A 16571-nucleotide genomic window follows, 5' to 3' on the forward strand; every position below is an offset into this window, starting at 1 on the left:
ATATTCCTAACTTAATGTTCCAGACAGCATATATATATATATATATATTGTAAAGACACTCTTGCTCCATATTCCATATCTGAATTTTGTAGATGTGTGTAGGTATGTAATAAATTTTACACTTTGTTTTGAACCAACAGTTTTTGAACCAGAAATTTTCATTTTCATTTTCATATGACAGTCACATCTTCATTTTTGTTTAGTTTCTTTGAGCTTGTTACAGCATGCAGGAATTGGACCCTGCTACACACACAGAGGAATGCAGGCATATACACAGACAGGCACACACACACACATGCTCTTCACTTTTATTATAACTAATACAAAGTTTAGATTAAAATAAAAATGTTACTGATGAGTGTCATATGAAAAGTTCCTGCAGAAAATAAAACACAATATCAGAGAGAGAGAGAGAGAGAGAGAGAGAGAGAGAGAAAGAGAAATAGAGAAAGAGAAATAGAGAGAGAGAGTGTGTATGTGTGTGTAAGAGGGAAAATGAGAGGTGCATAAAGGTATTTATGAAGAATTTTTCAAGTCTTTTATCTTGAAAAAACAAAGAAAGATAAGCTAATAAAACAAAATAATGTCTACATAAGGTCTGTATATTTTAGTGAGTTTTAACAGCTGCAAATGATTTTTCTAGTTTGTAAAATGAATTTTTAATTTTTTTAGTGCTTTTTTAATGTATGTAGAAATATATAAACATAAATACATACTTTTGTACATACATAGATATGATAGCACACATGAGACTGCGTGAACAGCAGTTTTGTGTACGACAATATCTGATAATTGTAGTTAAAGGTTTATAGCTAAGTTTTCATTGGACAACGTTATCTTTGGTTAGACTTTTTCAAATAATTAGTTTCAATGAAAAGTGATTTTTAAAACTTGACATTATGACTCTGATTAACCTTAATTAGATATCTACACAAAATTAAATGAAAAGATGCTTTTAAAGTGATGGTCTTTATTGATTGAAATGAGATGCCCCACACCAAAGAATTAAGTTTTGCATAGGGGATTACCTAAAAAGACTTCAAATATACTAGCAAAATTATTAAATTACAATCCAATGACAATATACTAATCTGAGGAAATATGAAAATTAGAATATTCAATATAATTCTCAGCATCTAATACATGAAAAAGGATTTATATGTAATTTAACCCTTCATCATTCATATTTGCCAGGTTCATGGCAGCAAATGTTTGTGCGAACCATATGTAACTACCATCACTAACAAACAAGAAATTATGTATTTTGTCTTACTGTCATCATTGTCTTATAAACAGACCAACATTGTTTATACCATTAACCATTAGTATTGTGAATGCTAAAGGGTTAAATTGTGTGTGTGTGTGTGTCATTTAAGAATTTGAAAAATGATAGAAATTCTTATTAATATTATTTGTTAAGTATTTTACTGTGTCCTGGCCTAATTAAATACAAATCATCTGGAAGTGCAGGATTAATAATTTTGCTTCAGGGTATTCAAGGATTAGCATATTAGTAAGAAATTTAGAAACAATTATAATCAGAGAGAGAGAGAGAGAGATAGTAGGATATAAGGATCAGAGACACTGAACACAGGGACATTGAACCCAGTGGTAAAAGTCAGAAAAAAAAAAAAAAATTGGAAATAATAATAATAACAATAATGATGATAATAATAAATAAAGGCTAGATGCTGGGAATAGCTGTTTTGTTGTCATGAACATTTTAAAAAACACAGGATCAAGAAATAACACCACCATCCAGCAACCATCACCCAGATTTATCTAAGTGTTACTGTCCCAAACCACTTCACATGTCTATTCAAAATGTTCTGTACTGCTATTACAAGGAGGACTGAGGGGCCGGGGGAAGGGGCTAATTGTTTTTTTTGTTGTTATTTTAACCATGAATGTGTATGTGTGTATGCATGTATATATACATACACACACACACACACACACACAATGTATACATACATGTGTGTATGTGCGAGTGTGTGAGGGCAAAATTTCCGTACTATCATTATCATTTTCATCATTATTATTATTATTATTATTATCATCATTATTATTATTATTATTTTATCTACTTTATATACTGCCAAATTATTTGGGAATTGTTCCCTACATTTTCATCTGTTTGCATCAAAATGTTGTGCAAGATCAATGTATGTCTAAGAATTTCAATGCAATACCACCAGCGACAGTAGTAATAATAGTAATAATAGCAGTAGTAGTAGTAGTAGTAGTAGTGGCTGCAACAGAGACCATTGCTGTCTAGGTGGCAGCAGTAGCAGTAGTAGTAGTAGTGGTAGTAGAATTAGTAATGATAATAATAATAGTAATAGTAGTAATAATAATAATAATAATAATAATAATAATAATAATAATGATTAACAACAAAACCAACAACAAAGTAGTAGTAGTAGTAGTAGTAGTAGTAGTAGTAGTAGTAGTTGTTACAGCTGTGAGGTACTCCTGCCGTCTGGGCAGCAGCAAGTAGTACGAGTAATTATTGTAAAAGATGATAGTGTTATTTAACAGGAGTGACTGCAGCAGATGCAACCGTGCTATCATGTCAGCAGTTGTATTAATTAGCAGAGACAACAGTTTCAGCTGTGCCGTTCATGTTACAGCAGCAGCAGCAGTAGTTTTGTCCAGTGACAGCAGCCAGGAGAAGCAAGCAAGACTTGAACGATGGGGGGGCTGTTGAAAGTGTATGCTTGTGAAACAGCAAATTGTTTGTGCCAGATTTCCATAAAGATTTGTTCTCTCTTCATCTGTCTGTGTATTATTTTAAAACTGTTTCTTTTAAGTAGCATTATTTCTGTTTCTTTGTTTGTTTGTTGTTTTTTTTTTGTTTTGTTTTAATGGATCATTCCAAGGTGGTTGGTTAGCAATCCAGCTCTTTCTTGACTCAATGGAGGGAAAAAGAACTGGCATCAATTTGAGCTGATTTGTTGCCAACTGGGTATATGTTTGTATGTCTTAGGAGGCAGTTCTGGAATAGTGTTATCACCGTTAACATTGAAATCATTTGAACTGGTATAGTTCCGCTCGGAATTCCGCTCTGGAGGGGTGGTGTTGTAGTGGGGGTGGCTGTGTGGTCGAGACAAAGGCATGCTCTGTGCTAGTGTTAATGTCCCATAGCCCACATCCCTGCGAGGTGGAACAGGTGGGGGTATGCTATCACGATTGTCCCTGGGAGGTAGAGAAGGTGGTTCAAGGGCCATTGATGAACTTGACATATTAGGCACATAGTCCAAGATAGAAGACACAGAGTCTTTGCCTCGCTTTCTTGGAGGCAATGGAGGAGGCAGAATAGGTGGAATAGGTTCTTCTTGAGGAGAGTTCAAAGACATTATATTAAAAACAGGGTTGAGATTTCCTGCAAAAAAAAAAAAACGGACAAACAATTAGTAGAAGGTTAAATACAGATTTACAAGTTTTATTATAAAATCTGAGAAAAAGAAACATCATCATCATTTAACGTCTGCTTTCCATGCTAGCATGGGTTGGACGATTTGACTAAGGACTAGCGAACCAGATGGCTACACCAGGCTCCAATCTGATCTGGGAGAGTTTCTACAGCTGGATGCCCTTCCTAATGCCAACCACTCCGAGAGTGTAGTGGGTGCTTTTATGTGTCACCAGCATGAGGGCCAATCAGGCGGTACTGGCAACGGCCACGTTCAAAATCGTGTTTTTTACATGCCACCTGCACAGGAACCAGTCCCGCGGCACTGGTAATGACCTCGCTCGAATGTTTTTTTCACGTGCCACTGGCACGGAAGCCAGACAGCTGGTCTGGCAATGAACAATCATATGAATTGGACATCACAACATAAAGTAAAAAATTATGATTTAACTCATCATCATCATTTTAATGTCCACTTTTCCATGGTTGTATGAACCAGAGGGAGTTTATTAAGACAAACTTTCTATTGCTGGATGCTCTTCCTGTTGCAAACCCTCACTTGTTTCTAAGCAGGGAAAAGGGTAAAGAACGTCTTTGGTCATGAATGACCATAGGATTGCACCTAGAAAGTTCTCCTTCAAAGCACAAGTCAAGGCAAGTTTGTTTTTGAAAGACCAGCGGTCGCCCATGCATGCTAGTCTCCCCTCTCCATGCCTTGATGTTGCCCACTAAGTAATGTGCTTTCACATGCATGGTAACATTTTTCTCATGCCAGGTATGTTTACACAGAAATTTAGAAATGAAGAACACTGCTGTATGACAATGTCATCACACAATCTCAAGATAAGGATACACCAACACACACAAAATGGGTTTCTTTCAGAAGACACTTGCCCAAGGTGCCATGCAGACCTCATGATTGATAAGAAAGCTACTTAAACATACATCCACATCTGTGCCTGCTTTAGCCATTTCAATTATATTTGTTACAAAAGAATAACAATGAACAGTCTTAACCAATAAATTATCAAAACAAATTATGAAATGAAGCAAAAAAGAAACCAACATAAGATCACATAGAAATTAAAAACTTCATGCACACCTGAGACAGATAGTGAATTTGCAAAGCTGTAACTTCCATCTGTAGTTGTAGGGGTGAGTGGAGTGTTTGGTGTTGCTGGGGGAGTATGTTGTTGTATCAATTCAGTGTCTTCTTCATTGACTCGCTGGTGGCCAAATGGAACAAAATTGAATGTATGACTGCGGGTTGTTGTGTTGTGACGGTTAGACTGCGGTTTGATTCCAGGAGATTTCAAATTAAAATCAGTTTTTCTTGGCTGGTTAATGAAAAAAAAAAAAAACATTTAAATTAAACTGTATCACATACATTTTTATAGCAATAGAGGCTAACTCTAAAATTAAAAAAAAACAAAACAAACAAAAACCACACACACAGTCAGTAGTAGTCTGGTTGGTATAAATGTATTTATATTTTAATATGAACAAACTTGAGGTGGCGAGCTGGCAGAAACGTTAGCACGCCGGGCGAAATGCTTAGCGGTATTTTGTCTGTCTTTACGTTCTGAGTTCAAATTCTGCCAAGGTTGACTTTGCCTTTCATCTTATCGGGGTCAATAAATTAAGTACCAGTTGCATATTAGGGTTGATCTAATCGACTGGCCCCCTCCCCCAAAATTTCGGGCCTTATGCCTAGAGTAGAAAAGAATATTTGTTGATGAAGCTGCCTGTGATCCAACTCTAATGTACTCCAAGGTTTATTTGTCCTTCATACTCTTCCTTCTGTGCATTAATGACAAATGTACTTCTATCAATGCTCTTTCTCTAATCTAGAGGATACCATTCCCATTAGTAGGAGTTGATAAATTAAGTACCAGTTGTGTACTGGGTCAATCTAATTGACTGGCACCCTCACAAAATTTCGGGCCTTGTGCCTAGAGTAGAAAAGAACATGAACAAACTTTTAGACACCCAACCAACAATAATAATATTCTTGGATTTTAGTCCATGGACTTGATGGCACACATGGATATGTAATTTTACTAGGTATTCATAGATGGTCATTCAACGTATATTCGAAGTTAAAATTGAATATTCCAAGGCCTGTATTTTGGTAACATAATAATAATAATAAAAAAAAGCAGTTGTGAATGCACTAAAGCTATTGTAAATCATATGCTTAAATAAAAATAATTTTAGAAAATGACTCTCCCCAGACACAACAGAATATGCTTCAACACATGAACTCACATAAAGAATCTTGCAAACCAAATCCAAAAACGATAAAGAAAACTAATGTTTGAACTTTTCTCACTATCTCGTATATCAGTGCTACTCAAAAGTGGTGGTCCGCGGACAGGTGACAGTCCACGAGCCATCAACTGCTGGTACGCGGCGAGTTTCCAGAAAAGAAAGAAACATCATAAAATACTTATAAAATGCTTATGTAATATTGCTTTATTTGTTTACTAAATAAACATGATAAAAAAAATTGTCAACTTTTATTATATTCATTATATATATTGTTTCTGGTATAAATTAAAATGATTAAGAAATATTACCAGTCCCTGGCACATTGGAAAAAAAAGCAAAAAAACTGCTGGTACGTTTTTACAGATAGTTTGAGATGCACTGTCTGCATCACTGAATATCCCATACTGAGTCAAATACAAGAATAATAAGCACTTAATTACAAGATATATTTGCACACCTTAAAATCATCAATTTCTGAAGATATGTGGTGGTTTCAAAAAGTTCCTGGACTACTTCTGTTGCATGCCAACAGATGGCAGCATACAGTAGTGTGCGCAGTGACCTTCATGAAGGGCAGTGTGCCTAGTGACATTTTGTTGTGAAATTTGTGTCTTTGTGATCACTCACATGTATGCTGCAGTCTGCAATTTCGTCATGGACAGGAACAAAGAACTAACATAAAATTTTTGCATTAAACTCCGGAAGTTTGCTACTGAGACATTGAGCATGCTTTGGCAAGATTATGGTGACAAAGCAACGGGTCATACATAATGTTTTGAGTGGCATGGGTGCTTCAAAAGCAGAAGAACATCCCTGGAAAACAATGAGCAATCACTCCTGGAAATATGGCACTGTGCATTGAAAATTTGTCCTCCAGGGCCAGATCATCAATTGAGAGTTCTACTACAATGTTTCGAAGTGTTTGAGGGGAGGAGGACATTTGGCAAAAGTGACTGGATCTGTAGAGTGCAAAGACCTGGATTTTTCACAATGACAATGCACCCTGTCACCAAGCTCTCCTCACTTTTGTTTTCTCGACAAAAACAAAATAGTATTGCTTCTGCTTCTGCCCAATTTGCCAGATTTAGCACCTACCGACTACCATCTCTTCCCCAAGACAAAAATGCAACTCAAAGGACGCCATTTTTAAAACCGTTATTGAGATCCAGAGCAAATTGCAGACGGTCCTTGACTTGCTTACAGAAAATGACCTCCAGGTCAGACTCCAAAAGTGGTAGGAATGCTGGGACTGGTGTCTTGCTGTGCAAGGTGACTATTTCAAAAGAGATGATGATAAAACTTAGGTAAATAAGTTATTTTTTATTAAACATAATTAGTCTGGGAACCTTTTGATACCACTTTGTAACACCTTTAAAAAGATAGTTTAAGGCAGATAGAGTAATGTAACTATTTCTTCAAAATGGCTGAACTAGCTTTAATCTGTTTAAATAGATAACTGTCACTAAGTTTTCTGAAACCTAGTTATATGGTTTTGATCTACTTTTGTTTTCAATATATCTAATAATTATAAAATATATTCATTTTTGAACCGTGTTATGTAATCTTTCATTTAGGTGTTGACCACATTTCTAATCGTAATTTACATCCATCTACAATGGCAACAAAAACTGACCATTTTAGATACGAGTATAGAGAAAAATATTCAACACCTAAATATTCACCATGGTTGAAGCTCAAAACTTTTGTGTTAATAACAGCTTAACAATCCTTTAACTACCATGCTTTTGTGTAGATAATTTAAAACACAAACATAGTCTTTGAGATGTGGATTTTTGATTTAGTAAGAATTACAATGACTAATAATTTTCACTGAAATATATGAAAAATATTTAATTAATGTTTCTTTAAAAAGAGTAGCAATTATTTATAAGTTTACTGGGAAACTAACCAATATTGAATATTATAGTACTAGAATGAAATAAAACTCACATATTTCCGTGGTTGTTTTTCTCCACGAGGCTCCAAATCCAAAGACTTGTTATATAAATAGTCATTGAAGTCCTTTTCACTTAGGTCACCAAGTGGATTAAGGTTTACAAAGAACTCCTGACAAAGAAAAGGATGGAAACCATTAACATAAATGATGTACTCAAACTTGTTTAATGATGAAGTTTAACTCTAGAACACCAAAACATTACAGTTATCGTTAATGCCGCATGCCAAAAACTTAAGTTACAAAAACAAGTTGTTGATGATATTAACAAACAGTTTTACAAATCTGAATTAAACACCAGCGTTTTCCACATGGATACAAATTGTCCAACCCATGCTAGCATGGAAAGCGGACGTTAAACGATGATGATGATGATGAAAAATGAAATACTATAACGAGGTATCTTCTTTAACTATGTTCATTAATAAGAAAACCTATAATTAATGAATGTAAACAAATTAAATAAGTTATATCAAATATAAAAACTATGTAAGAAATTCAGTATCTATCAATAATCTACTATGTAAACTGTTATAATGAAATCTCTTAGCTTATTACTCCACTGTGCAAGTGTGCGCGGCTGATGTGAGCCAAATAGCTCAAAACTGGCCAGTCCTGCGATCCTGTTAGCTGCTTGGTAAGAGTTCTACAGTCGGATGCCCTCCCCTAATGCAACCACTCGAGAGTGTACTGGGTGTTTTTTTCGTGGCACCAGCATATATAATGTTAATTGTGTGTATACACACCAGCATTTTAATCTGAGATGGTTTCAAGTGCATGTGTTAATTTGGTCATTAATTAGTTAAGAAAGACATTAAAATAGATAGTGTATCATATCCAATACTATAATTCATTGTATCCATAATACAGTAGAAATTAATTGAAAACAGAAACATGTAATGATGAATAATTACTTACCCTAATTGAAGGTTCCACCTTGAAACAATAAGGTTGGTTCTGATACTGCTGAATTTCACCTGTAATTTCTGCCACTCTTCTCCTTTTACTGAAGTTTATGATACCCTCAGGTCGATTAGGAAGAAAATCAGGATTACCTTCCTCAGTTAATAAAATGTTCGTGAGATACATCCCTGATAAGAAGAAAATAACAGAAAAATTCATAGCTGTTATCAAGCAAACATTGGTATTTTTCCAGTGTTGACATAAACTCAAGTGAATCAACAAAATCTTGAAGTTGTCTTCCTTAATAGGACTGATAATACAGCCACCACCGCTGCCATCATCATCATCATCATCATTTAACGTCCGTTTTCCACGCTGGCATGGGTTGGATGGTTTGACTGAGGTCTGGAGAGCCAGCAGCTGCACCAGGCTCCAATCTGATCTATCAATGTTTCTACAGCTTGATGCCCTTCCTAATGTCAACCACTCTGAGAGTGTAGTGGGTGCTTTATACATGCCACTGGCATGAGGGCCAATCAGGTGGGCCTGGCATTGATCACGTTCAGATAGTGCTTTTTATGTGCTACCGGCATAGGAGCCAGTCAGGAGGTACTGGTACTGGCCACATTCAGATGATGCTTTTAATGTGCCACGGGAATGGGAGCCAGTCAGGGGGTACTGGCATTGGTCATGTTTTGATGGTGCTTTTTATGTGCCACCAGCACAGAGGTCAGTCAGGCCGTCCTGGCATCGATCACATTCAGATATTTATTTGCAATAAAACAATGTTCTAAGAAGCTTGCTTTGCTTTGCAACCATGTGATTTAGGGTTCAGTCCTACTGTGTGGCACCTTAAGTGAGTGTCTTCTACTATGGCTCTGGGACAACCAAGAAACTACATGGAAGCTTGTTGTATATAAATAATAATGGACTTATTGTATTCAGTGCTTAGGTGGTCTATAACTTATCAGAAAAAGTAACCCAAACTGCATGAACAGTACATAAGTCTTCAAAAAGGAAAAGAAATGGGTGGGGGCACCAGATGTACCGTTGGCAAATTTCAATCCAAAGATAAAATCATGACCAGTCAAAAATTGGACAAAGGAACGTCTTTTAATTTTCCTTGATCTGCTAGAAATAGCAGCCAAATCTTCAAATTACATCTTATTAGGTGTGACTGTATGGTAAGAAGCTTGCTTCTCAACCACATGGTCCTGGGTTCAGTCCCACTGCATGGCACCCTGGGAAAGTGTCTTCTGCTATAGCCTTGGACTGATCAAAGCCTTGTGACTGGATTTGGTAGATGGAAACTGAAAGAAGACCATTGTATGTGTGTGTGGTTTGAGTCTTTGTTTGCCACCACCACCACCATTCAACAATCGGTGTTGGTGTGTTTACATCTCTTTGACTTAGCAGTTCTGCGAAAGAGATTGATAGAATAAGTACCAGGCCTTAAAAAATAAGTCCTGGGGTTGATTTGTTCGACTAAAATTCTTGAAGGCAGTGCCCCAGCGTGGCTGCAGTCAAAAGGGACTGAAACAAGTAAAAGATAAAGGCAGAAAGACATTGACTAATGTATTCTTAGATACACTATACTTGAAAAATAAAATGTCTGATGGTCACAGCTAGAATGGACTTTGATCACAAGGGTTGCTTGGTTAGAACTAAGTAACAACAAATCAAATGCCTATTTCAAGTGAAGTGCTGCAACCATATGCTGGAAGTTTTAAAATCTGTTGCCAGATTTATTGAAAGAATGCTAGTCTACTCAATATGAGATGTTTTCACAAAACAACAACAACAACAACAGGATGAATACTCACCAAGGAAAGGGACACATGGCGGATTTATTGATCGCAATTTTTCTATGTATTTTTTGAAGTGGTCAGAATTCAATTCTTTTGCCTCATCAAATGCTCGAATCATTTTACTAGGAATTTCCTGAAAAATGGATGATTTAAATTTTCAAGATAAAGTTAAATTGATCTTAAACAAAATTGATAAATAAATATTTATGATTTATTTTCAGCAAGAGAACATTTTGGAAAAGTCAAAATATATTCATGTTATCAACTGAAAAATGCTCTGTACAATGAACTGTTGCTCCATTTGTCTCCTTTAAGACCCTTTGATGTACCAAACCTATTGCCATTACTATCTACTAAATAGTAGGCAAGCCCTTAAAAACAACATTAATTAGAAATCTCTTAACCCATTACCTCCCATAATTCTATTAACTGGAATTTTTTTTTATGAAACTTTGATTTCTAGCATAAAACAGCCTTAGAAACACGCTGGAATGATCAAAATAACATTTTAAATAGAAATAAGCGAGATATTGGGTGAAAAATTAGCAAACCTCATTTGAATATCAGTAGATATAGCAAAAAAGTTAGATATGTGTAAATATTGACAGATAATTACGAAATTTGTAATTTTTAAGTGATCCCATATGAGATCACTAGTAGGTAAATGGTTAATGTGATTAATCACAACTACTTTAACAATTCTAAAGAAATATCAACTATTCTAATTTTATTCAATCTGTTTTTACTTTCTATGCCCCTGAAGCCCACCCATTTTACAGACCCAACTACTCATGGGAAGAAAAAATTAACAGATAAATCAAACTTACCTCAAAAGTGTGCTCCAACCTGAATACTGGAGCTGAATTGAGAGCACTTACTATTTCTAGTACACCATTAAAATTATTCAGGTCTTGAAATACTAACAGGATTTCGATAATGCGAGAAACAACAGCAACTCGCTCTTCAAAATTCTCTGCTTCAATAATACATTTTTCTAACCAGAAGGTGAACTGAAATATAATTCAATGAACAGTTATTTTATTTATTTTATTGTGTTTAACTTAATATGTATGTACAGGTGTATCTAGGCTTATTAAAGACATATGCATTATGTCTATAAAAGCACAGCTGCTTCAATGACTGTGCCGAGAAACTACATTGAATCCTCAGCTACTTTCTAAACTCAATTGCACTTTGTCATTCAACCACGTAAGAGTAATACATGCAACAAATGGATCTATCATAAACTATTTCTCTATCCAACCTCCATAAATTATCCGTGTTCCATGCCCCGGCGTCTCACAACTCATTAAAATTATACTCTTTACTAATTCTAGCAATTATATTTCTATCACAATCATTATCAAATGGTGGTAAAGACTGTCTACTACAGCTGAAAAAACCATTTGAGTAATCATTGGATATCATTTCATCAGTGCTTCAGCCTCTAACCATATACACTCAGTACCATCTAAAGCATTGATTTTCTATTAATTGGTTGAAGATCCCATTCCATCTTTTATGTATTTATTGCTTGCAATGAGCATCACATTAAAATGTACCACATTCAAAGCTAAACATTTTCACATATTTTAGATGAGAGAACTGGGATAAGGCAAACATATCTGAAACCCTTCAACTACTGAACAACTTAGAAGCTAATTTACTCAGTGGTTAAATTATACATTTATCAATTTACTTCTGTGGAATTTATTTACTTAGTTCTGTGTCTGATTGTACTGAGTTGAACTCCTACCAGGATTTTAATTTCTTTTCATCACTGGACTTCAATTAACAGATATCAGAAATTTATATTAAACAGGAAACTATTTAAAAAGTTCAACTTCTCTTTTTATTATGACATGAAAAAAAAAAGATATTTCAATATAATTTAAGTTTATTCCATTTTTTTAAGTAATGAGTGCCTTAATATTTTCCCAAAAATCCATTTGAGGGAGTGATTTTATCCCATAAACATTCCCCACTTAAATAACATTTGTCTTCACAGTAACTGATTATTAACTGCTTTGAATCTAAGCAGTTTATGGGCAGAGCCATTAGAATAGTGGTTAGAATGTCTTAGAATATTTCATCTGGTTCTGCACTCCAAGTTCAAATCCTACCGAGTTTAACTTTGCCTGTCATCCTTTTGGGGCTCAGTAAATACATAAAATAGCAGTCAAAGAATAGTGGATTGGCAGGATCATTAAAGTGTTAGATGAGAGGCCTTCTAGCATCTGTTGAGTCTTTGCAGTCTGGCAACAAACGCTGTGACAACACTGGTGCCAAGCTGTATCAGCCCTTACATTTTCATGGATAATACTAGGGGCATAGACAGGAAGCCATGCATGCAAAGGCAAATTACTGGTCTTCCATAGATAAACCTTGCCCAGGCCTGCAATTTGGATAGGAACTTTTCAGGTGCAGACCCATAGCTTTACAAGACGTGTAAAATACTTGGAAACTTTTCATGGAGATTCTTAATAATGAGATCTGGCCTGGCATAAACCAGTTTCAACAGGAATGTTTTAAAATTAAACATTGCTAGGATTATGTGTGTGTGTGTGTGTGTGTGTGTGCATATGTGTACGCACACACACATACACGTCTGTATAAATATGAAGCATGTAATTCATGCAAGTCAGCTTCAATACAATATTAGGTTAAAATTTATATTCAACTACTCAAACTACATTACCAATTACAAAATAACAGGTGTAATTTGACTTCAGCACCATAAATTAATAAAAGGTAAATACAATTTTAAATTAATTTTTTTGAAATTTAAGAATTCCTAGCTCAGAATCAACAAATAGATCAGAAGAAAATATTTCACTTTGGTTAAAAAACTTCCTTTTTGGGGAACTTTTTGCAAAATCTTATTAAATAAATAAATAAATTACCATAGTCGAGTGGTGAATCATCTTTAGTAAGTTTGGTGAAGTTTTGTTTTTATCCTTCTTGATCCATACACTGCCAACCAACTCAGATGGTTGCACTGCTCGGTATAAATCAAATTCTAATAGTGTTACCTGACGGGCAATTTCTATTGGATGTAACTGAAAAATAAAATTAAATAGTCTCAGCACAGTTAGAAAAAATATTTTCAAGAAATGAAATTACATGACTTGCTTTTTATTTATTTCAGTTGAAAACAAGAAAAGCAATGCCTATGACCTTAGCAAACCTTCAGTTTGGAGAGATCCTTATAGTTAATCTTCAGTTTGAAGCTTCTTATAAAATAAGGTATTTTCAAATTATTAAAGAAATTGTTATTGATCATCATAGTAAAATACTAAGTTAACTTGAAACTATTCACTACTTACTGATGTCAACACATCTAAATAACCAACTGGAAGTTCTTGAAAAAACATTCCTCAGCCTTTTTTTGTTTCTTTTATATCATTATTCATTAGATTGGCAGTTGTTATGGCAATGGACAAAATGTCTGGCAGTATTTGTTCAGGTTCTGTACAATCTGTGCTCAAGTTCCAATGAGGTAGATTTTGCTTTTTAATCCTCTTGGGCCGATAATATACAGTATCATTCAAGTTCTGGGGTCAATCAATTGATTAATCTCTTTTCGACAAATTTCTTATCTTGGCCCTTTATTAGAAATAATTACTCCTATTCCCTGACCCTAATATTCTAGTTCTTCCATGCTTAGATAGATAGAGCTGCCATGATATTTTACAGCAGTAGTAAAATTTACATATGACTGATCTTGTGGTTGACCTTGCTAACTATGAAATTATGTTTAATTCAGCATTAATTATCAACTATACTTTTTAACATGCTCTTTGTTTAGCAATCACAGCTAAGGCCATGCTGGAGCTGTGCCCTTATATAATAAATGATTTTAACATAAAGATAATATAGGATGGTGAGCTGGTAGAACTGTTAGCATGCCAGGCAAAATGCTGCTAAGCAGTTTGCCTGTCTTCAAGTTCCGAGTTCAAATTCTGCTGAGGGTGACTTTGCCTTTCATCCCTTTTGGGGATAGATTAAATAAGTACCAGCTGAGCACTGGGGCTGATTGTTTATTTTTAGAATGCCAAATGAGAGGCCAGATCTAGCCAGTTTGAACATAAAACTGGTAGAATATTGGGTCTGGATTTGGCCAGCTTAAATGCTGAAGGATTCAAAGTAAAAAGCAGATTCGACAGTACTTAATATCAAAGAGGAAAACCACAAATAATATCAATATCAGCTGTAAAACCATTTATGATGATGATGATGATGATGATGGTGGTATCTCTCCTGTTTTTACTTAAGAGTATCATTATCATCATCATTTAACGTCCGCTTTCCATGCTAGCATGGGTTGGACGATTTGACAGGGGACTGGTGAACCAGATGGCTACACCAGGCTCCAATCTGATCTGGTAGAGTTTCTACAGCTGGATGCCCTTCCTAACTCCAACCACTCCAAGAGTGTAGTGGGTGCTTTTTACGTGCCACCGGCACGAGGGCCAGTCCGGTTGTACTGGTAATGGCCACACTCAAATGGTGTTTTTTTACGTGCCACTGGCACAGGAGTCAGTCCAATGTTTTGTTCACATGCCACCTGCACGAGTGCCAGTAAGGCGAAGCTGGAAACGATCGCACTCAAATGGTGGTTTTTACGTGCCACTGGCATGGAATCGAGACTGCTGCTCTGGCAGTGATCCCGCTCGGATGGTGCTGTTAGCGCTCCACTGGCACGGGTGCCAGTCATCGAACTTGGTTCAGAAACAAGACTAGGTATCAGACGCATGAACAAATAGCAACAAGTAATATTTAGATTTGTCATAGTTTATGGCTTTGTCAAGAGGATAAGAAGTGGTGAATACTTACAGTCATGAGATCAAACTCTTCACTTGTAAATGCCAAATGCCACTCAAAAGGAGGTGGTACAGATTGTAATACTGTTCCTCTCTCAGTACTACTACTCTCAACCTGGAAATGCAGGAGAATCAAGGATCAAATTAATACACATTTGTTTTCAATGGTGATAATCTTGATAAAACAAAGAAATGAACTGGATAAAGGGGGAGATAATGCAATCAGGTGGCTGTTAGTAAGAGTTGAATTAGTACTCTAGCCCTATGTTGCCTAAATTATCAATAAGCATTAATAAAATATTTATTGATTCTGTTTGTCAACTTATTTCAGAGTAAGAAATATATTTAATGTAAAAAATAATTAGTGGCTCTAGGTGTGGGCAAGAGTCATCTATAAGCTTAGGTTTACCAATTACCTTGTGAATGGAATTTGTTAGATGGTAACTCCTACTCTCTCTGTCATCATCATCATCATCATTTAACGTCCGCTTTCCATGCTAGCATGGGTTGGACGATTTGACTGAGGACTGGCAAGCCAGAAGGCTGCACCAGGCTCCAATCTGATCTGGCAGGGTTTCTACAGCTGGATGCCCTTCCTAATGCCAACCACTCCGAAAGTGTAGTGGATGCTTTTGCATGCCACCAGCACGAGGGCCAGTCACACGGTACTGGCAACGGCCACGCTCAAAAAGGTGTTTTTTACGTGCCACCTGCATGGGAGAAAGTCCAGCGGCACTGGCATCGACCTCGCTCGAATGATTTTCTAAAGTGCCACCAGCACAAGTGCTAGAATGATTATATTAACAGAATGAACTGTATGTAAATATATCATATGAGTAATAAAAATAGTATTTCCTAAAGCCATTGAGATAACACTGATTCGACTGGCAGTCTGATGGATTTGTTAATGGCAAATATCTAAGCAACAGATCTGCTGAATGAAAAGTAGTACAAATAACTTGTTTCAAACTATAATTACCTGAAGTAATGGCAAAATAAACTTATTTAATGCAAGCAGCAACAAAAATGAAATTAAAAACAAAAATGATGTACCTTTCTATAAATTACTTTTGTAATCGACCGAGCCATCTTCCTCATAGCTTTACCCTGAATCCTATCCAGAAAGCTGAAGAGTTTCTGAAGTAGACTTTTGTCTCTTTCAAAGTCGTAAAAGTGGCGTTCTACCCAATGTCGTAAAACATTTAAAACTCTGAAAAAGTAAAGAGTAGAGACGAAAAGTTTTAATTAGAAGTTGTACAAGACTTGCTCAATCTGAAAATTATAACACCTTAGTGCCATAAAATGATCATGTGTAAAATAAATACAAATTCAAAAGTTTTCAGTAAGACACAGGTTGTGACTTAAATTGTAAAACTCAATACCACACAAATATTTTA

The 16571-nt window shown here is 35.6% G+C and overlaps 1 protein-coding gene across 1 annotated transcript in view; it reads right to left on the minus strand.

Moving 5' to 3' along the window:
• LOC106875192 (son of sevenless homolog 2) overlaps positions 1 to 16571 on the minus strand; it is a 112111-nt gene that overhangs the window by 35 nt on the left and 95505 nt on the right. Inside the window, exons 17-25 of the mRNA XM_014923231.3 lie at positions 16228 to 16384; positions 15188 to 15289; positions 13255 to 13410; positions 11179 to 11361; positions 10367 to 10484; positions 8559 to 8731; positions 7637 to 7753; positions 4518 to 4752; positions 1 to 3385 (exon numbers count right to left, since the gene is read on the minus strand). The exon at positions 1 to 3385 is cut by the window's left edge and continues 35 nt beyond it. Of these exons, the coding sequence (XP_014778717.1) occupies positions 2940 to 3385; positions 4518 to 4752; positions 7637 to 7753; positions 8559 to 8731; positions 10367 to 10484; positions 11179 to 11361; positions 13255 to 13410; positions 15188 to 15289; positions 16228 to 16384 (1687 nt within the window). The 3' untranslated portion in view covers positions 1 to 2939. The remainder of the gene's footprint in view (positions 3386 to 4517; positions 4753 to 7636; positions 7754 to 8558; positions 8732 to 10366; positions 10485 to 11178; positions 11362 to 13254; positions 13411 to 15187; positions 15290 to 16227; positions 16385 to 16571) is intronic.

Source organism: Octopus bimaculoides, chromosome 4, assembly GCF_046866305.1.
Source record: "Octopus bimaculoides isolate indiv1 chromosome 4, ASM4686630v1, whole genome shotgun sequence".
In the NCBI taxonomy this organism is placed as follows: Eukaryota; Metazoa; Mollusca; class Cephalopoda; order Octopoda; family Octopodidae; genus Octopus; species Octopus bimaculoides.